The 23292-nt window shown below is 38.4% G+C and overlaps 1 protein-coding gene across 2 annotated transcripts in view; it reads left to right on the top strand.

Moving 5' to 3' along the window:
- The window catches only part of anxa5a (annexin A5a), a 28295-nt gene that overhangs the window by 4299 nt on the left and 704 nt on the right, over positions 1–23292 (top strand). Inside the window, exons 2-14 of one of the 2 annotated variants that reach the window (XM_051072544.1) lie at positions 3647–3703; positions 6489–6654; positions 6755–6789; positions 9921–10005; positions 12350–12444; positions 13979–14092; positions 15939–16029; positions 17325–17404; positions 17753–17803; positions 19455–19548; positions 20391–20486; positions 20706–20764; positions 21018–21140. In XM_051072544.1, coding sequence (XP_050928501.1) covers positions 6787–6789; positions 9921–10005; positions 12350–12444; positions 13979–14092; positions 15939–16029; positions 17325–17404; positions 17753–17803; positions 19455–19548; positions 20391–20486; positions 20706–20764; positions 21018–21140 — 891 coding nt within the window. In that variant the 5' untranslated portion in view covers positions 3647–3703; positions 6489–6654; positions 6755–6786. The remainder of the gene's footprint in view (positions 1–3646; positions 3704–6488; positions 6655–6754; positions 6790–9920; positions 10006–12349; positions 12445–13978; positions 14093–15938; positions 16030–17324; positions 17405–17752; positions 17804–19454; positions 19549–20390; positions 20487–20705; positions 20765–21017; positions 21141–23292) is intronic. The other variant, XM_018702986.2, reaches the window with a different exon arrangement.

The following is a 23292-nucleotide window of genomic DNA, read 5'->3' as shown; positions in this document are numbered from 1 at the left end:
GACTTGTAGAAATCTTTTAGTAAATGGGGGTGTTTACTCTGTGACCTGCTCAAAGTGGGTTGGAATGGTTCAGTTTTAATTTGGACCCTGTGATGGTTTATTGATTGCTGGTGCCTTGCCTTACGCACATCTAATTACTTGGCATATGAGGATTTAAATACTAAGCTCTGCCTGAGTACTGAGAGCTAAACCCCTGATTTGAAAGCAAACAAAACAAATTATACCCTTGGGCCATAACTGGCTCTATCAAGTAACTATGAGGAAAAGGCTTTAGACCTCACTTATTGGTATGTCACTGAAAACACCATATCTTGTGCTTTTATTTTAACATGAGAAATTCTGCAGTCTTATTTTCACAACTCCACTAAGTTGGCAGTTTATTAGGTACACCTGTCTAAAACTGTCCTGCAATAAATGCTATTTACATTAAGGTTAGGTTTTTGTTGATGGTTTGAGAGGTGCTGATTTAACTTAATCATCTTAGGCTGTAGTTTGTGGGACTGTTGAACTGTAGTAAGACAGGTGTTTATTTAGCATAGACATGGATATAAATGGGGTGGATGCTAATAGAAACACCTGTAAGTGTAACATAGCACTACAAACTCTAAAGCAGCTTCCAATATACCAACCTCTGGAATTGTTTCAACTAAAACATTCATCCAACCTTCATGAATCTGTAGGATTTATAGTATCAGAACTACGTCTGTTTTATCTGGGTGTACCTAATCAATATAACAGTGTGTATCAATAAAAAGGGAAAAACAAATCAATACACAAAGGAAAGGGGACCAGAGGTTAAACTAATTTAAGAAGGAAGATTGAGGCGAGACTATTAGAATTGCTAGGTACTAAAATAGGAATTAAAAAAACAACATTGAGGGAGACATGATTAAAAATCTCTGCAATTGCAGTTTCCACAAATAACTGATATGAATACTATGAACTGTTAAAGCCACAGAACACTGCTCTAATGAATCCAAATATCTGAGAGTATATATAATAACATGCATGACAAACAAAGGTCCCCCCTTTTTTCCCCACATTTATCAATTAGTAAATGACAGAGTAGGGTCGATGTTTTCGACTCATTTATCAGCGGTTTGATTTTTTTTTTTCTTTTTTTCCCCTCGGTGAAAATGAAGTAAAGGCAGCCAATAGCGTTGAAGGCATCTCACTCCCCCCCCCCCTCTCATGATAAACTGGGAGGCTGGCTTTGTGCGAGGAGTCTGACAGGAGAAGGGAAGCAGAGCCCAGCTGCAAAGATTTCTACCATTTCATCTCAGGAAAATGGACAGCTCAAAGACCATGCGCACAAGCTCAACAGGTTTGCTTCATCACTGAAAACAAACAATTGTGACTAATTGAAGGATTAAACCATGGAAGCAGATGGGAATTCTATAACATAGCCAAAACCAGTTGGATACCTGCTTGGACAATGGGTCCTATAGCTGCTGCACAGCACCTGCCTAACCCCTGAGAAGATCCAAGTGTGGGAAAAGAGCATTTTTGGAAGAGTTGGGGAGGGCGGGTTGCTGCCTAACCCCATGCCTGCCCCCAGAAAATTTCTGGTGGCGTCCACCTCGCTGCCTCTGGCACTTGGCTGGGGTTGGAACCTGAGCTTGTACCTGGGGATGCTCTTTGGGCTCCTGATGCTCCTGATGCTCCTTCTCTGGATGCTCCTCAAGCAGCTCAGGAACTCGGTGGCAAAATCCATGCTGCTGCCTGCCCGCTCTTTCAGACAGCCTGGCTTTGAACAGAGGCTTCAGCAAGTGTTGTGAGAAAAAAAAGGGACAAATCTGCCAAAGCACTGCCAGGACTGAGACTTGTTGGAGTGCTTGAATGTGCCTTTGTAGATTCGTGTAAGAAAATTACTTTTAAAAATGGTTTGTTATGGACGCAAATGCTCATATTCCCTCACAAAATAATAAAAACTCATGTTATTATTTATAGAAAGCACTGTCTATTCTTTTAACAGCTTCATACGTTGCTCCGGCATAATCTTGCTCAGAGGAGCATGAAACAGGGAATCTTATCTATATTCTTTTGAGTAATTAAAAATACTGTTACTCTTATGCAACAGCAATTTCTTTTCATCTCTCGGATGAATTTACACAGCCAAGCTCAAACATCTAAATTGCTGAGTAAAAGCACAAGCCAAGATTAAATCTGCATCTCGATTCATGCTGATTAAAGCAATGCATTCAGGAGGGCAATTTGCACTCCTCTCATCTCATTGGAGAATTGGCAGGAAGAATATTGAGGATATGCCGCAGATGAAAAATATGAAAGGACCTGTGTGCCTCTTGGTTTATCAACTCCTGTGTCCATGTCAGGGGACAATATAAATGAGGCCCTTGAGACAAAAGGCTAATATCAACTGCAAGAGCCCACAGGCTTAATACCATTTGTTATTTCTCAGGTATTTACAAGTGGCTACAACACACAGGCAGGGGCATTTGTTGAACCTGGGAAAACTGCACTTTTTGTGCAGCGTGACTTGATAAATCTTTTATGTGTTTTAGTTTTATTCTTCTCCAGTCATCAGTCAGTCAGTCAGAGGTGGCCAGGCTGTGTTTGATTGAATAGTCTGAGAGAAATCAATAGCTTCTTGGCCCTGAGGAGAGTGTGTTAATTACACCTCGACAGTTGATTTCCTCATACAGCAGCACAATAACACATGGTTCAGACACAGTGCTTCTACGTGATGCCTCTGCATTGCTAATATTACTCAAAGGGTATAAACACTGGCATGTTGCCACAGAGGAGAAAACATTAACTTAAAACAATAAAATTATTTCCATAAGATACTTTTCCCCTTTTTTACTTAATGCACATAACTGATTCATCAGAAGCTTTTTGTGTTTTCAGCTAAGAGTTAGATGAAAAAATTGATACCAGTGACATATCTGTAACTGCAGCCAACAGCCCAGTTAGCTTAGCTTAGCATAAAGACTGAAAACAGGAAACAGCTAGCATGGTTTTCTCCAACAGTTCCTGCAACACCTCTAAAGATCACTGACTAACACATAATATCTCCCTTGTTTGGTCTGTGCAAAACCTGATCTTGCACATTTTGTTACCCATAGACAGAGCCATGCTAGCTGCTTCCCCCAGTCTCCAGTCTAGTTTCATATATAACATACAACTAAGATGGTGGTATTTATCTTGTCTTAGCTCTTACCTCTTGGCATATTTTCCCAAAATGTCAAACCATCCCTGCAAACATTTTCTCTCGGACACTGTTAATGGTCTGTCTGAAAACACTTCACACTTTATTGGCTTTGTAGAACCCAATGAATCTTTAGAGATTATACTTCAACAGGTAAGCACACAGGTTATTTCAAACTAATAACAGTGTAGTCGCCAGCTCCCTTCAGCAAGTGACCTGTAGATTAATGAGGTCTGACAACATGGATAGATCCCATGACTGCATGTTTTTCACCTCTGCCATTAAGCTTCACATTGTCCTTTGGCACTGCTTCATCATCTGTAGCCTGAATCGCATCCTCCCCCCTCGATAAAGACAGAGTGTCCTTAATGTCTCTGAATGCAGTACATGTGCCAGTTAAGCCCAAAACAAAAAGGAAAGAAAAATCTACCTATGAGCTAAACATGAGAAGAGTCACAGCAGTGCCTGTTCTTTTAGGTCCCTGCTGGGTTTCCTGTGTGAGTCTGTGGAGAGTCAAGAAACTCCTGGGATGTGGTAAGACATTTTTTTTTTTTTTTTTTTTTTTTTTGAGCGAGAGTGAAACTAGTAGAGAGGGGCTTGGAGATGCTAAAATATAAATCAAGGTAAACTATGCCTCTGAGCAAGAGGAAAACAGAATTTTACGGCATAGATCGTATTCTTTTGGTGGCTGTTGTGAACATTTGGGAGTAAAAACACATTCTGATATATATCATGTGATTTCTAGTCTTTATGCTAAGCTAAGCTAATGTCCCTACCAACTCCAACTCCAACTCCTGGTCTCTGTTTACTTGCTGATATTGTGATCTAATCTTGTCTTCAGTTACATTTTGAAATAACTCTTTCTCACATTTTTTGCCAATCTTGAAGTTTGATTCCCATCTGAATGTGACGTCCATTCAAAATGGCCACAATGGGAGCACTATAGTTCCTTGTTGTCAGTAAGAAAGCACTCTGTCTTTCAGTCTGAACTTACACAGTTGTTTACATCAGAGCCATGGACAGTTAACCACCAGAAAAGGCAGATGTTATTCTCAAACTGCATAAAATATTCTGATGAAATTTTTGTGGACGCTCTCAAAAGGTCCATGAAGCCAGGTAATATTCATTGAAATAGAGCCTTCAGCGTTTGATAACACCTGCCCTCACAGAGAGAGATAGCAAACAGAGCAGATGAGTGGTGGCTCGGGAGACCCTTTGATTGATGACAGATTTTATTGTCTGTCAGTCAGTGCCTGACAAATTGAGCTGTCCACAGGTCTGTATAAACCAGGTTGTCCCCCGGCACTCTGCTCATGAATGAAAATCTCACACTGATTCAGTTTTGAAACTGACAACTCAGAGATGATAGCAGGAAGTGAAAGCAGCTAGTCAGCAGTTTGCAGGCTCACTGACTTGGCTGATATAATTTCAGAGGTACTTGTGGCTTTTCTCATACAGAACAAACTTTATTTTGGCAATAAAGTTTCATGCTTGACCTCAAGGTTCAAACAGCAACTGGAGCTTCGGATCATATCACATGGTCTTCTTCAGCAGATGGGTTTGCCCAATTGTCATGTGATTGTGGTTGAAATCTCAGTGTAGTGCTAAGATGTTTAACTAACATAGTAAACACTGTAAACATCTGTTATGAGCTTACTGTCAGTTACAAATCACAGTTTACAAGACGAACACCGTTCCCCAAAGTCCTGTCCATTTGAACTGCATATTCTGTCAAGGCAGGATTTTTAACACTTTGCAAGGCCAAGCGATTTGTAACTTATTTATGTTATTTAGGTGTTTGACTCAATCACAGTGTCTCCACTGAGCCAGTGTGATGTTTTTAGAATATCCAAATGGTCTGTCAACATTGTAAAAACTGTGCCTGGAATTCTAGATTTAAGTTTAACATATTACCATTTAATTCTACTGCAATTAGGGTATTCACTGAAATTCATTGAAACTGCAATGATTAGTCAATTAATTGATTAATCTGCGATTTTGATTATTAAAATAAAGCAAAAATGACAAACTTAACGTGGTTTCCAAATAATTAAATGATCCACTAAGCATTCTTAGACTTGATTCTGGTGGAATAAAAGACTGCTCAATTATTTGGTGAAAATATCTCCATTTAATCTGATAAGTGTGTTATTAGCTGCTAGTACTCTTGTTTATATATGATTAAAGGGAATTGGCTCCTTGTCAGTCTGGGAGGCTGTGAAATGAAACGGCGAGCTTCCGTAACTGGATCACCTCCGAGATGGTGTTCACACTCTCATTCTCTCACAAGTGCTCACTTTAATTAAGGTTTGCAGGGATGAGGACAGCAATAATGATATGTGAGCTGCACCTCGGTGCTTCGCTCTGCTGATCCCTTTGCTCCTATCAGGCATCAAGCATCCTGTTGGCCATAACACACATTTACCTCAGAATAACTATGCTAGAAAAACACCATGTCCTCAGAAATCTAGAGCATGGAACATAAAGTGAATGATCTACATAGAGAGCAAACAGGAAAGAGCACCTAATTAAAAATTACATGTTAAATTAGCTCCACAATGATTTATTATGTGAAAAGAATGACACTGAATTAAGTATGGTCTGATGTTATTAATCACTTCAAGACATCTGCTCACAAAATGCCTTGAGTGTAAATGAGTAAAAACACATGATGAGCTTTTCTAATTTGATGCATTGTTAAAGATTAGAGTAATCAACAGTACGTAAAATATATTAAAACAGCTTAAGTATATTTTGTCTAATAACACCTACATACTTTCACTTATGTAATATTTTCAGTGGTGGGCTTTACATATTATTACTGTACTGTATTTTAAAGATCTGAATCCCTCTGCTGGTCAAATATACATCCTACATGTTTTTTGTATATTGATTAGAGCATTTCAGGAAAATCATATTTTGGAAAAGGCTCTACATGCGTGTTGAATGCTAACAGACATAACAGAATTTGACCTAGGGCAGGATGTGTGTACCCTTTGAGTTTATTTTTCATCTATACAGTTTGAAATGCATCTCATACCTTTACCCAGAATTATCATTTGCAAATAAATGAAACCTAATCTAAAACTTTGCAGGATGATCATTAACCTTTGTGGAGACATTTTCTCATCAACTGTAATTTAATATGTGAGAAACACTGCTGGGAAATATCGTATATTCTTGAAAAATTTAATCCACCAACTATAAACACAGTTATTTGGTGTCCTCTGGACCCTGAGAGCCACACCTGCACTTTTTTTTTAAGGTCACATAAAAGCGACAGGGTAGATGAGGTCACAATGTCCTGTTTGACTGACAGCAAGTGAAAGATAACACTGCATGCGGATGAGGAAGTGTGTCCTGTCAGCTTTCCCCTGTGACGCGCCAGCCTCAGGAGGTGCCAGGAAGGAGTTTTAGTTTTAGGGGGCAGAAAATAGAGAGCTCCTACCTGAGCCACGGATAACCTGGGAGACACAAACCTGGTGGTAAGAATAGAGACTAGTTACCAGCTATTCCTCTGTATTCATTCTGAATTGAAAATAATGACATACTAACCTGATTAATTTTAATAAGCTTTTCTTACAGTTTACAGCATTTGTCTTCCATCAGCAAAAAGGATGGTGAGTGTTTTCTTTCTGTTTTCTTTTCTCTTAGATGAAATGTCTTTAAAGTATGGTAAAAGCTGTGAGAACTACCTTTCTGTTTTGCACAAAATAGCTAGAATTAAGAAGAGTATGTTTTAGCCACAGCACCAGAACTAACCTACATGTTTGTGTAATGAAGTGTGTCTCAGCTCTTGAAAGGTCACTGCCTTTTAAAGCCACAGTAAAACTCGCACTGCATGATCAGTCTTCAACAATACAAATCACAAATAACTGTCAGCACAAGCCCCTGATCTGCATGGAACCCCTAAACTTTTATTTTCCATAAATGTAACACTGAATCCTCATTTTTCCACTTTCCTCTTTGAGCTTGTTGTGAAGGTTTGATGTGCAGAGATACTCTGACTCCTAAATGATTGTTAATTCACAGAAAGGACTTTCTCAGAAGATGGTCTCATTAGTAAAACATTAGCACAACTCGGGCAGTACTCTCACAGTGGCAGGAAAAGAGAAGGAGCAGCTTCATTTGATATCCCTGATTTGATTTTATCCTCTCCAGTTTGTTGAGAGACCTCAGACTGTCTGATGAGGATAAGTTGATTTAAGGAGTAAAGCGATGGCACGACCTCAGTTTCAGTTGATGACAGTGGTCTAATTTGTACCATATTGTATTACCATGGAATGGTAATACACACAGCACAATAGCATGGAAACTCAAGGTTTAAGTGTCTATTGTATCCCCACTGGGTTACAATTTCATCAAAGGACAGCTGGGAGACAAAGCAGAGTCCTTGATGACTGCTGTTTGGCTGATGGCTATGCTTTTTGAAAACTTTTCAAAAGAAAATTTAAAGAATAGATTTTGAAGTAAAAATGGGCTTTAACCACTAATTTAAGATGCCACAGATCTATTGAGTAGGCCCACTGTTAGTTTAAAGAAACTGCTGACAGTGAGTCACGAAAACAGGAATTATTAATGCATACTAGAAAGAAAGAACAGACTTAAGACCATCAGGAAAAATCTACGTAAAGAGTTTTGACAATTTGATGTTGCTGAAAAGCTTGTATCTTCAAAATGTTACAGTTTTTAGGGAACTAGGAATTGTTATTGTTATTGTTTACAGCCATGCTAGTGGCTCTGTGTAATGTTAAGCAGGTATCATGTTTATTACATTCACCTTCTTAATTTAGCCTAGTTGTATGCTAACATAGCTGAAGCTGATGGTAATCTCATTAGTTTTGCAGGTATATTGTCATAAATCAAACCTTATACACCATTCAATTTTTACCTGACAACGGCACTAGATAAAACGACAGAGGATCACCAAAGTCAATATGAAAAACCCTCTGGAGACCATGAATATCTGTACAAAATTTCATGACAATTCATCTGATAGTTGTTGAGATATCTCACTCTAAACTAAAATGTCAACTTTATGGTGGGAGTAGATGAAAAGCTAATCGGAGATATTTCACTGGCTAAGTAAAACCTTTGACCTGCTGGTGGTGCAAGATAAAATGTCACTAAAGCCACTGGGATTCATCCTCTGGAGACCATGAATGTCTGTGTAAAATTTCACAGCAGTCCAGCCAGGTGTTGTGAAGACATTTAATTTTGGACCAAAGTGGTGGACCAACTAACACTGCCATCTGCACAGTCACAAGATTAGTGGGGTAGAGAACCACTTTGACAGTTTGGCATTTGCTCGCTGACATACGTCTTTGTAGAAGAAGAATGCTAAATAATGTGATGAAAGAGAAAACTGAATGAACAATAAGTGCTGATTCACATCCTAGTCATGAATGGGAGTTTAAAAATATCGCATGACTGATTTTACTGCAGAAGAAATGCTGTCTCTAAAGACAGACCTTGGTGTCACTTTCATGATGCATGCAGGAAGGATCAGGACTGTGACATGTCAAGGTAAACATCCTCATGTTGCAGGAAGAGGTTGCTCTCTTGAATACATCACAACACATGCATGCTTGTCTGTGAATGAAAACAGATGACCAACAAAAGAGATAAAAAAACAGAGACCTTGACTGAGGCGGGGGAGACAATATTCTCTAACTACTCCCACCTGTGTAGAGTTTGGAACAAGGCTGCAGCTGAGGCAGATGTTTTATTGCTTTTTCTTCAAATGACATTTTCCTTGGAGAACAATCTGAGCACCAACACGTGAGACCCGGCACATTTTTTAATTATCTGCATCACTCAAAGCAGCAGCCACGCTAATTTTAGGTAATACTTACAGTACTTGCCCCAGAGTTTGGTTAGACAGCATGTATACCCAGGTGGGTTTTGATGGCCTATAGCAATTTTTTTTTATGGTGCAGCAATTTTCAGGATCTTTAAATTTTTCATGCCACTCCACCCCCATGAATTTTCAATATTTTTGCTGTTCATACTTGTTAGAGAGGGGAATTGGTGGAAAACATCATTTGAACCAAGCACCAAAACGCTATCTAATGTTTGTGTCTAATTTCCTGCTTTAAATTGAGAATTAATTACAAATAGTTATAACAAATAATAACTTAAATAATCTAAGTGCAAAGAAAATGGCACATCAATTTCAGCTTCTTGTTTTTGGCTTCTTGCAGTGACTGTACATATTGAATTAACAACGTGTCTCCACTTACTTCTAGTCTACAAACGTTAAAGCTAAAAACTAATATCCCGGATTCTGGGGCTGCCATCTTGCCTCGGTGACGTCATTTGCAGCTAGCGTCTGCGCAGTAGTGATCGGGTACCTGTTCATACACTGAGCCAATCAATAGTAAGAGCATTTGAACACACATCAGCGCGATAAAAACCACAAAAATGACAGATACCATCTTTAGGGAAAAAATATTTTAACGTGCACTTTGATTTTTTTAGTTCTATCCACGTCCCATCAGCTAGCTTGAAGGGGGCGGGGTTTGTTAGCTATATTGCAGTCAACCACCAGGGGGCGATCTAGATTTTTTGGCTTCACTTTTGGGAAGCTGTCATGTCTTTATTTACAGTCTTCAGTCTTGGGTTCATGTAGTTGTAGTTGTGGTTAGCTAGAAACACGCTAAGCTTTCGCTAACAAGCTAAAGAAATATAAACTAAACAATGTTTGTTAAAATTTTATTTGATATTTATTCGTGTTGCTCTCCTCCCTCAGACCTTCAGAGGTAGCGTGAGACCGTTCGTCAACTTCAACGCCAAACACGATGCTGAGGTCCTCCACAGAGCCATGAAAGGAATCGGTCAGTTTTCTCAGAATGAATGCCTTGCTCCATTGCTGTGTACTTTCAACACACTCTCTCAGCATGTTAGACCATTATTTTAACACACCATCTAAGCTAACATATTATAGTCACTCCCCAACACCCTCAACAGTATCACCACTTCATCCCACATTGAAGCTGAAATAGGTTTAATTGCTGCAACCCCAAAAGTGACAGTTGTGCCTCAGTCATGTGTCGTTATTGGTGAATGCAGTAAAGTGAAAAAAAGTAATAAGCAATATTTTTATAACGTAATTTAATGTTTGTTTTGCTTCTCTGGAAAGCCAGCACGACAATAAAACACAGGCAGTTCTCTGGCACATGGGAAATAATTGTGCTTCCCTTGTGTGTTTGGCCTGATTGGAGGGGAGCTGAGTATCACCAGGTTTGAAACAAACAAGTGAATGTGCAAACATATGTCACGGTGTTCAGTATTAACTTATTTCCTGCAAAGAAAATTCTGCAGAAACACAATAATGAGCACTCACTGTGCCAACACCAACATGGACATCATGATAAAGAGATAATCCAGGTAATGAAAATGACTAATTATTAAATGAAGTATTTTAGTGGATTTGTTTCTAATCCAGGCCCATTATTCCCACATGGAGATTCCATTCATGTTATCTATATAATTTTGAAATAGTTTATTCCAAACAGCTTTTAATTACACTATAGTTGTCTCATACCATGCTCAGACTGCCATTTGTACTGTGCCAAGAAATGCAGCCTCCTCGTTTGTTTCAGTGAGACCTCTGTGCACAGTAGGGTGCAGATGCAGAAGACTTCGGCTGAAACCACTTTCTCACCTCTCGCTCTGATGTAATGTCATTCAGCAGTGCATTTTGTTGGGCAAAGCACACAATTTGAGTCTCATTTGCCTTGCAATTGTCAATAGAGGAGAAAACGGCTGTTGCTGATGACTTTATAGAGATTGAAAACCCTGCTTCTAATCAGTGTAAATTGTTGTTCATATTCTGATAAGCCTTTTAAGTGGATTTCCTCATTTGTTTTTCCTTTTTCTCACTGGTGCCTGTAGCAACACAGCTTCTTCTTTGTGTGTGTGAGAGTTTTGCTATTTGCAGAGTGAACACATCTCAAGATGTAGGTTCACATTTTCTTAAGTCTGTTTTAAAAGAATGTATTTTTGTACATTGTACACAAATTTGTATTTGTACATTGTACAAAATACATGTACAAAAATACATTGTACAATTATTGGTATCTGATCTTTCCTCCTCACTAAACTGGCCATGATGAACTTCAATCCTACTGTGATTTTAAGTTTAGGTCTTCAAATTTTCAACATTTAAGTATACATACTTTACTTAATGTGAATTTGGGTGGCATACTAAGAGCACAGAACTACAGAAACTTTTAACTTTTAAACTCTGTTAACATAGTGGGCATTTGCAAGAGATTAATTAATTTTAATATTTTACAATATAAGCATTGTGTCAAGCAGTTTTTGTCTTGGCTGAAAGCTCTTCAGCTTAATGTGGGTTACCTTTTAATAGTTTAATAGTTTGACCATTGAACCCATTTTCTTTTCTCAGATGATCTAATTTTAATTGCAGAGGTACAAAATTGGAAGCAGCAATCAAAGCATCCTTCTGCAGTCATTAGTATAAATCAATGGGCCCGGTGACAATCACTGAGCTGAAGGAATACTACAGATATATTACGACTGATGCTTTTCTGACCATCAGCACCATTTTCTCCATTTATCTGCTATTCTTGCTTCCTGTCAGTTTAGTGCACATGCAATAAGAAATATCCACTTGTCAATTTAATGTGTAATTAAAGAGAGCAAAAGGGAGGAGAGCAATTATGACCCAAGCAGACCTCTGTCTATAGTCTGGCTGTCATTACAGAGCAGTGGGGCTTTGTGCCATAATTATCTTGAAAAATTTTTACATTTGATCCCTCAGTGAAAATACCACATGCTGCTCTTCAGCTTGTTTATCCATCTGAGCTGTTTTCTCTGAGGTGCTGGTGCCTTTCAGGAGCTATTGATTATAAGATCATCAGCCTCGTCAGTCCTTTTGTATCTGCATTAAGGGGTCAGCTCCTCATATGGGAGTATATTGCAAGCTGTCGATTATCCTCAATCAGGCTTTGCTCAAGAGAAAGCTGCTGTTAGATGTTGGGTGCCAGCAGAATAATTCTTTATTAGCCCTTTGTTTATGAAAAAATAAGAATTTTAATTCAAAAGCAGATATGTGTCTTTGTCCACACTCCAAAGGGTGTGTGCTGGCATATTGTTTTGAAGCTCACTGAGCAGTTTCCCATTTGTTTAATGCTTAACTGATTTTTGGTCCAGGTACGGATGAAGATGCCATCCTCATGCTCCTCACAGCACGTAGCAACGATCAACGTCAGCAAATTAAGGCAGCGTACAAAAAGGCCTATGGAAAGGTGAGGTGAGCCGCCGGGAATGAAACAAAGAGCTGATGACAAGAGATATCTGCAAAAGTGTACTATTCTACCATCTCATTATTTTTTTTTCTTAAAGGATAAAGCTGGTAACATTCTTCATTTTCTTATTCTCAACTATTCCATAAAAAGACCAAAACCAACATCATCAATAGTCCAGAGCCAGAGACCAATTTTCTACAGTTTCCATGGACCAGAGCACAGTGCAGTTAGTTACAAGATGTTGGCATTTTACTGTCCCCTGCCCTTACTGTTCTATCACACTATCAAGTTATTTTATGACCACCTGTGGATTGAATAGCAGCAAATTCATTTGCTTTCTGCCGAGGTTATTGAAAAGCATTCTGGCAAATGTAATTGCCACCTGAAGAATAAATAGATGTTGCTGCTTGAGAGATAAAGGGTACATCAGAAAATCACAAAGTAGCCCTCAGAATATCGCTATGTTTTAGCAAAATGAGCCACAAAATGAGACCATTTGCTTTTACCACTATTTTAGTGCTCTTTTATTACTTACCATAAAATGTAATCATTTGCAAGAGATGCATCCTTAAATTACAGCATTTGCAATATCATCTAAAGCCAGAACTGGTGCCAGAAAGTTAAGACAAACACTGATACCCAACAGTCACATCTCTTAGGAGTGCATGTTCCTGTTTGTCTGTTCACAGTTTCCTTTCATTTTCTATAACTCTATACAGCATGTCTTCTCTGTAATGAACATTTCACAAGCTTTTTATAGGAATTAGATTTGACTGGCTTTTTTAAAACAGGAAAATGGAAAACAGGTTGTTATGTGAAAAGAAAGATGGATTATGTAACGTGGAAATAAGAGGATTTTCTGTTGAAAGGTCTCGTACTGGGGGGACTAAAGACATGACTGTTGGACTTGTCTGTATATTTAGGAGCAGTGGCCGAGCACAGTAAATCATAGGATCCCGTGGGTGTTTTATATACACAGATACACACAAACAAAAACACACATGCTCAAGTAACAAAGAAATGTGCTATTACTCATCAACACCATGCAGGTCACACTCACAGCTGTGCCCAAATACAGTGTATGATTCATTGCTTACAGAAATCAATTTATATGAAAGCTGTCTGTGCTTTATACTGTATGTTCTGTTTGATTAGTTGGTAGTCTAAGGAAATATTGCACAGTTTCTGCAGGTTATCTGTTCTGATGATTGCCCTCATTCCTCTGAAAATGTCGGCAATGCAGAGAAATGTTACATATGCTGCCCTCTCCTTGAAATGAGGAACCTGAGAGTTCTTCTCTTATTCGTTTTGATAAAAATGAAGTGAGCAAACTTTGCATCTCGTGGTAAAAACATTACAGGATGTTAAGTATGATTTAACATTTAGCAGTTGTCGCTTTTTCCCGTCAGTATGCTCTTTATGATGTTGCTATTTTAATTAAATTCATTAAATGATGCAAAGATAAGTTCTATACAAACACAATTTACTATTGTTTTTGTTCCTCTTGTCATTAATAATCATTATTTTACCACAGGACTTGGTCAGTGCACTGAAATCGGAGCTCGGTGGGCTGTTTGAGAGTCTTATTGTGGCCTTGATGACTCCGCCTGTCTCATATGATGCCTCACAACTGCAAAAGGCTCTGAAGGTAACTAATGAAAGTTTCCTCAGATGCTCCACTTAGTCCAGATTGCAGGTTTTTTATGCAAATTGATTCAAACCCTCAGACAATACAGTTAATTCTCTTTTTTGCGGTGGTGGTGTCGTCGCACAGATGTTCCAGCATTTAATGTTGAATCATTTAGCTGAGCAATAGACCTTTCTCATAGCAGACATTTCCGCTTGTCATAGCTGTAAAAACACATGCATGAACTTATAACAGTGATGAAGGCTCCCTTCTATTTAAGCCTTGCCAATGAACCAGCAGGCACAATACCAGTGCCCTGGCACTGGAACACATAAATGGAACTCAGCCATTATTGATGCTACTAGTTAAACCTGTGATTGACAAGTTTAAATGTCTGCCATGAGAAAGGTCTGTTTCATGTTGATATGCCATTTAAAAGATGTTCAAATAGTTTATGGTCATTTAGTTTAAAACCACTTGAAAGTTGAACTCCAGCCACCCTACCTAGTAAGCCTGTGTTCCACTAGTTTCTCAGTCAGTTTTCTTATTAAGATTCTGTCTTCAAAACTAAGATAAACGGGCATCTAGTACTACTCCACAGAATAGATAAAGCTCCACTATGAATTTTGACAATAAATCAAGCAACTTGTATTTAACGTGGAAGGAAAATTACAGCCAACCACAGAGCTCTGCTGAACTTTGTAGTCTCAGCCTGCACATTTACTATATGCTTTAGTCAACTGTATCTGTCTCAGGAGGTTATTTTCAGCAATAGAAACCCACTTTACACACCCTGTCCAACACCAAAAGTCAGACAAAGAATAGAGCTTTAAGGCACTGTTTTGCTGTTTCTACATAGCTAACATTATCATCAGCAGCTGTTGACTTTCCAGTCTAGAAGAAATGTTGCAAGTTCAGCATCAAACTTCATTCCTCGACATCAGCTGTGGAAAGCAACACCAATGTTAACTCTTGTGTTGCATCAGTTTTTATCTTCTTTTCAGCCAAAGTTAGCATGCTGACCAGCTAGTCCCAGCCATGTTGGCCCACAGGGAATATTATAACCTCTTGTATTGTAAATGCAACAAAGGCTGAAGCCATCACCACCCCCCCCACTCCCGACAAGAAACCACTTTTGGTGGCAAAGAAACTTACATATGGCCCCTTTATAGTAAGGTAATTATTGGACTTTAATTTCCCAAGTGTCCAGATACATGTCTAAATTCATTATTTTTTTAAAATATAATATATTTTAACATTCCACAGCCACATCTTTATATCAAATGTTGACAGTCCCACCCCTCATGTGGCTCAAATGAATGCCAAAAGATACCAGATCGAATTTGAGCTATAACTTCATTAGATTTTTCGAGGTATCACATTCTTACTTCTCCTGCTTTCTTATGTCATGCTCAAGGCTCTTTTTTTGGTTCTCATTATTCTTTAAACATATTCACATTTGCATTACCAGTGCAAATGAAATGTTCCATCAAAATTAAGGCAAAGCATTTAGGACTTGGCCTCGACATTCCCATCACACCCACTGCTCCATTTGTTTGGTGTGTCAGACATTTTTTATTGCAGGATAATTACGCGGACCTCAAAATGAACTCTCTTTAGTACCGAACCCATTTGTCTCTTTATCACGTACCTCCTCAGTGTGCTGTGCTCATAAAATGCATTTCATATTTTCTTCTACTATTTTTACCACTTTCTTTAGGCATCTTGTAACTTCACATATATTGCAAATTACAAACCATGATATATAATAAAATGATAAAAGATAAGATTGCTGTTAGAATGCGCTGCCACAAAGATCCATGTTGTTTCATACTGAGTTCATCCACATATTGTGTTTGTTTCCCAGGGTGCTGGGACTAATGACGAAGTGCTGATTGAAATCATGGCCTCGAGGACTGGTGAACAGATTAAAGAAATCATCAAAGTGTACAAGAAAGGTGACTTTACTCAGCTGTGAAAGAGAGACACAAAAGCAGATGGCATGTTTACTGTGACTGGAAAAATGTTTTTAACAAAAAGGAAGACACATGGGAATGTCTTCTGAACTGATATCCTTCATCTGTGCACTTTTCTCTGCATGTTTTCTGATTTGACACTGTTTTGGTTAAGGTTTAGATAAAAATGACTTGGTTTGGGTTAAATCTACTTGGTTAAGATTAAAGGAACTTTGCTGCTAGAGTTCAAAGAATAGCTAATTGGTTATGTTCAGGAATTGATCACAGTCATGGTTAGTTACCGTTTTTTCATCTTTGCTCCAGACAGACAGTATTTACTACAGCTTCTACAGGACTTTGTCACTTGTATGTAAACAAGTCTCATGTTGGGAGGACAGTCTCAGACAAAATGGTCGTGATTATGTGAATTGGTGCCGTTAAATTGATTTGTTAATATCATGGCATGATTTGAGTGAAAACTGTCTCATCTTTTCTTCCACTTGAGACATTGTTTACTTGTTTACCTGTGCATTCAAGTTGGGTGACTCTGAAAGCAACAAATGTTAGTAGGAGTTGTCCTGGTGGCCAAGAGTCTTAAGACAGACAATGCAATAGCAACCTCCCAGGTCTGAGTTTGACTGGAGAGTTTTTTTTATTACATGTCAGTCTTTTTCTTCTCATTTCCTCAAATTTCCACTGTCTGCAATCAAATGAGAGTGCAAAATGTTACAGAAATATGATATCTGGACAAAATTATAGCAGATAAAAACTGTTAAGTATGGGGACTCTTCCTCATTTTTGACTTGTAATGTTGTTTCCAATATATTTTAGATATTTTGTGATAGTGCCTCCACTTTTTGATTTGGTCTTATAATACAGAAAAAAACCTGAACTGAAAGATTATGGCTGTATAGAGCTCAGTGCCTAATTACAGTATGGTGATGCGACATCTGTAATATCTTAGAGAATACACTGCACCTCTCTTAACCTCTCTTAACACCTTTTCTACTTGAATGTGTCACTACAAGAATGTCTCTAAAATACCAGTTTTAAATTGCAACAAACCACGATGGAAAATAGTATGTGACAACAAAGGCCCAAAGGCAGAGAGGCCAGTTTATTTGATCTGGACGAAAGAGAAGGCCACGCTGTCCGTTAGCCGACTAATCAAATCTCTTCTGTCTGAGATCCTTCTGCAAAACAGAGGCCGACCCACTGGGGTCGATTGCAGCCATTAGTGCCTGCCCTGAGGAAGAAGTGTAACCAATCTAATGCCCCTCTTCTCTTCTTTCCCCCAGAGTTCGGCGGCAAGTTGGAGAAAGATATCTGCGGTGACACCACAGGACACTATCAGAAGCTACTGGTGATCTTGCTCCAGGTAGAGAGGGGGGCAGCTGGAAAGACTTATGTTTCCTTTCCTGATAATGAGAACCTCTGGCGCAGGCTGGGGAAGTGGGGAGGAGGGACGGGGGATGACACCACAGTACACTGCAGTTGGTTTCTCTAATGTGTTGTGGTTTACAAACAGAAATGTAATCTTCATGATTCTGGGACACTTGGTGGATAATGTAATCTTCAGGGGTTACTGGGGTTGAGGGAGACTCTGAGCTCATTCTGTTTCCATCCACACTGACCTACTTTTTCTTTATGTTTGTCCACCTGTCCTGTCTGTCTTTCTACCGGCCTGTCTTGTCTGTCTGGTTGATCCTCTGTTCTGGCTGTTCAGGGCAGCAGGGAGGAGGGAGTAGATGAGAGCAAGATCGAGAAAGATGCTAAGGTAAGAAGAAAGAACATGGCAAGATCTGACAATTTTTTCTTGCCTCATACATCTTGTGTTTATGTCAGACCTTTTCTAACAGGTAACCTGAAAGATCACTTTTATTTAAACAGTATCCCTTTTTCAGAAATCCCTGTTAAACCTCATGTTACAGAGAAGATGTCACTGTTTGTCCACTCATTCCTCTCTGGTCTTTCTGCAAAAACCCCTGATAATGTTCAAAGCCAACATCATTTTACATCCAGTGCCAACATTTTTGAAATTGTCTTGTGTGTGTCAACACAGGAAAGATTGTGGTTATGGAAAGTAAAATATGGTCTTATGGTCTATAAATTAAATAAACAAGATGTGACAAAAACATGTTAATTCATGAACCTGAGGCTTAGACTGTTTTTATTTATTTATTTATTTTTGCTGTGTCCTGTCTTTAGGCTGAGTTAAGCTAACTGGCTGCTAGCTGTAGCCTTGTATTTAATAGACAGACATTAGAGGAGTATCAACTTCCTCATCTAACTCCCACAAAATGTCAAACTATTACTTTAAGGTTAGAGAAAGACTGTGATTACAGTTAATAAAAAAGGCGACCATTAAATGCAGATCTGGCACTGGACTCTAAATTTCTAGCTCACTGTAGGCCACTCTGTTTCCTGCACTGGTGAGGAAATGTTACACTGAACATATCAGTAAAATGATCACTGAGAATGGATTTTCTTCTTGTCTTGCAGTATAATATCCACTAGTGGTGACTGCAGCATTATTAAATGTTTTCATGGTTATGTTTAGGCACTCACAGCACTTGGTTATGGTCAGGGAAAGATTGCCTGAACATAATTCACCCAGTGCTTACATTTGTCGCCACAACCTAATCAGGAAAACAATGTTGTAATTGCTTAATGTCAAAATGCAACATAGAGCTGTTGAAAACGCAGACAAAATCCTATGCAACAGACATATGACCGCTGTACTGTATAAGAAGATTTATCTTAATTTCACTATCTTCTAAATGTCAATGTGTTGAGGATTTGATCATGTTTGTGAGCCACTCTCCAAAGTGCAGTGAAGCTAAAGGCCAAGAGGCTTTGAGCCGGTCTTCTCAGAACAGTCAATAGAATAAATTCATTAACCTTCAGTATAGGAACGTCTCACTTCTTATAAACTATTCCTCATTACCGATATTGAGCTGAGAATTGGGATTCCAACACAGATAAACATTAAGTGGTCCTTCATGTATCTAAATGTACAACACATGATCATGATACCAGTCCTGCTTGACTTGTAACAACACTACTGTAATCTTAAACTGCTCTGTGATTAAATTAGCAGAAATAAACAATGCAGAATTCATTAAGATAAGAAATTAATTTTATGAACATACTGTAAGTTCTTTATTTATCATATCATTAAATATTGTTCCAATCATGAGAAAACTATCCTAAAGGTTTAGATGAAAGGACTTGAAATCCTGGAAATTCTCTCTCAAGCAGAGACAAACTGAGGGGGAAGAAAACTTTTCCATGTTGTTTTGGCACAGTACAAGGTCTTACATCACTGCTGTCATTTCTTCTCTCTCTGTGCCTTCCAATAACTCATGTCAACACAAGGTTGCTCTTTGTGTGAGTGTGACTGTACAAGTGTGTAACTGCCATTACAGGACTTGTATGCTGCTGGTGAGGGCAAGTTTGGCACAGACGAGGAAAAATTCATCACAATTCTTGGCAACAGGAGCGCAGAGCATCTCAGAAAAGGTGAGCTTGTTTGTGCCAGTGTTTTTGAATGTTGTTGCTCACCTGCTGAAATGAGCAAAATCAAAAGTTGCAAACAACATACCATCACCTATGGTCACATTATTTCACCTCAATTTTTAGGATCAGTTACTGCTCAAATAAATGTTAAAATGAGCTGAATGAGTGGCTTAAACACGTATGTATCTTTGTTACTGACAAATACGCCAGTGAAAATATCTCAGGAAGAAGAATATATCCAGGAACCTCAGTTGATTTTTTTCACTCAACAATGACATAATAAAAAAAAGAGAGTTTGAAATGTGACCGAAATTTGTCTACCATGAACGACACAAAACCTGGTCATGAAGTATTCATCATCTGAGGGTGGTTTGGCAACATGTCAGTGACCTCAGTTTGCTCTGTTGTCCTGTCCTCGGATCTAGACCCAGTAGAGCTTGTTTAAAATGGAGTTGAATGGCATGAATAGGAAACTAGAATAAACCTCATCTGCACTTTTGTTTTATTTATCCATTCATATCAATGTATGTGTGTATTTAGACACATCCATATACTCTTGACCAAGATGTGTCAGCAACATCCAAACAACTACACATTGTGGTTTGCAAGATATGCTTGATTTGGTATAATATACGCGAACAAATACAAAATATATAGTGTGATAAAACACAAACAAGTCACAAAGTAGAGTTAGTTTTCTTTTCACCTAACATAATGAGTTGCCTTGAAGTCAGAGTGCGCTCATGTTGAAAATGACCTGACCTTTTTAATGCAGGAGTGGGTTTGTTCCACTGTTAAGACAATATTAAAGTGTCACTGTGGTTGTTGTGTTGTGGTCTCTGTAGTGTTTGATGCCTACAAGAAGATCTCAGGCTCTGATATAGAGGACAGCATTAAAGGAGAGACCACTGGGAATTTGGAGGACTTACTGCTAGCTGTTGGTAAGAAACATGATTTATCTGGATGATACTTGACTGATCATAAACAGGAGACAAAGAGAAGCGAGACCATTTTCTTTCCTGATGTGCATTTTAGAATGAAATACAGCAGAGTAACACCTGAGAGAAAAAAAGCCAATACAATGTCCGATTGATGTGACAGACATTCAGTTTTGCACAGAAAATTGTTATAGCCATGGGTATTTTTTATTCCCTCCACAGTGAAATGTGCCAGGAGTGTCCCAGAATTTTTTGCTGAGCGCCTGTATAAATCTATGAGGGTAGGTATCAGTGTCCTCTATGTGTCCCTCTGTAATTTTTCTCATCCTTACATATGATTTTTCTCTAATGGCTCAGAGACCATGTGTAAGAATTTATTCCACTACACAGAAATAGTCCTACAAAACATTTCTTACAGAAAAATAAATGATATTTTGTTAGTGTTATGGTTTATGTTATGTTATGGTTTTGTTGACTGTAGCTGGATGATGATATATTGTTAACCCCAGCTGCTGAATTTCCTTCTATGTTTAGCGCGCTGGAACTGATGATGACACCCTGATGAGGATAATGGTGTCGAGGAGCGAGGTGGACATGTTGGACATCAGAGCCAGCTTCAAAAAGAAATATGGAGCGTCTCTGTACACCACCATCCAGGTACTGCTCACTCAAACACAAAGCTGTTATCAGCCTTCCACTGGCGTTTCTGTGTATTTTACTTCAGGGTTTTTATGACATGTGCTAAATAGTCTAATCCCTCAGAAGAAACAGATTCATTACAGTGCGGCGTGATGTAATTCTCCTAGCATTTTTTTCTCCTGACGTTCTGCTAAACATACTCATCCATCCCTCTGCAGGCCTTTAAAGCACCAGCTGGGTGTACTGTGGTTATGCTGCTTATACACCATTCATGTCAGTGCAGTGATTGAGTGGAGATCAGTGATTTTCTTTAAATGCCTTGTTCAGTGTGATGAGACTGCTGCTTTTCACACAAGCGAAGTGAATTAATCTATTCTCCTGGGGCCAGATGTTCTACAGAGAAGATTTATTGCCTTGCTCCAATGGAAAATCCCAAATGGCCAGTATTGAATAGCTAAAAAGACATTATGAAATAACCGTAAAGTCAGTAAAATATACAAATGAACCAATATGATTTTTTACTGTTCATAGTTATTTTATTATAGCAATTATTATTCCAAATTTCCCATTTTAACTTTGACACCATTTCATCCCACGTTTTTGAATTTTCATGATAATACACTGATCACATGCAAACTAGTTACTGCGGTTAATGCTGTGGCTTAATGGTCAGTAATCATTATTAATGTTACATCTGTGCTTTTCATGCTATAATAACATCACGCTCATGTCATATAGGAGTTAATATAATTCCTAGTTAACAGCTTGCAGTCTGAGTAGCATTCACATCACCATCCAAGTCATTGTTACATCTGGAAAACTTGGATTTTAATGATACGAAAGTGCCTGAAAAAACAAACAAACATGGATGCCTCAGGTTACCCAAAGTAATCCATTCTAGGTAATTAAGTTTAATTTAAAAAAATTCATTTTTTTTAACCTTTTACATGATCAGCTCTGCAATCTTACAACTGCCATGGGCTGTCTGGTGATGTTAACACTCATAAGTTGTTGACAGGGGGAAACTTTCCCATCACTACCTTCCCTCCTACGTGGTGTGAACGTGGCCCCAAGACAAATTATCTGCTGTGAAAAAGCATTATTGTTTTCATATTCCTGTCTCGTCACCTTTCCAGCACATCGCGTTTCCCTAGGCTTTTAGAAAACTCCACCCACTGAGACACTTAGACACAGCAAGCTAAGAAAAAGAAACCACTCTTCTTGCTCTTTACATGCTTCATTGTTCAGACTGTAATTACGAGCTGCTGAGTGAAAGAAACTGTTCACATCAGTCTTTGAGTTGTAATTCAGCTCTAAGTCTGACATATGGAGAATTTTTGCTCTGATATCTCAGGTATCTACCACAGAAGTGGCTGCAAACCAGCCAAGCAACCATGTAATGGAAATCGATACAAACATTAATACACACAACACACAATACATTAGCTTAAATCAAGGATATATACATTGATTGTACCTGGTCTCACTTGATAACAAATCACTACAACCATGTCACACAACAAATGTAGTTAAATAAAAAAACACCTGCAACATTAAAGCGATTTACACATTAATACATGGATCACTATAATACAATAATATGATATACTGTGTGCTGAAATGAACCATCACAGGGCTGCAAATAAAAATGACCTATTTGGACATCATGATGCTGATTAACTCAAAACGTCTTTATTGTCATTCAAAACTACACCAGACAGTGCACAATTGAACAAAATTTTGTTGCACCTTTTTAACAGCAATGAATAAATAACCTAAAAAATATACATAAAGATAACTATAATATAAAAAAGAATATTAATGGGTCAAATAAATGAATACAATACAATAAAAGTAATAAAGAGAAGTAAAAGCCCAGGCTAGCGTGCTAACAGACAGCTAACTGTAGCTCTATAGGGCTACGTCAAAGAATGAGGTTACTACAGTATCATGTCAGCACTGTATTTAAATTACAGCAGCTAGTTGATAAATTAAGATTACATGTACTTTCCCTTTGTTCTTGCACTAGCCATTATACACAACGATATAGCTCAGGCTAATTTGAGCTCGATAACTAAATTTTGGTAGCGTTTGCTGTGCCTTTGAAGAGAGACTTTGAACACCACTACATGACATTTATTTGGCATCGTCGTCAAAATCTGCAATCTGG

The sequence above is a fragment of the Lates calcarifer genome, linkage group LG8 (genome assembly GCF_001640805.2).
Source record: "Lates calcarifer isolate ASB-BC8 linkage group LG8, TLL_Latcal_v3, whole genome shotgun sequence".
Classification (NCBI taxonomy): Eukaryota; Metazoa; Chordata; class Actinopteri; family Centropomidae; genus Lates; species Lates calcarifer.
This window is presented reverse-complemented; position numbering and strand designations above follow the sequence as displayed.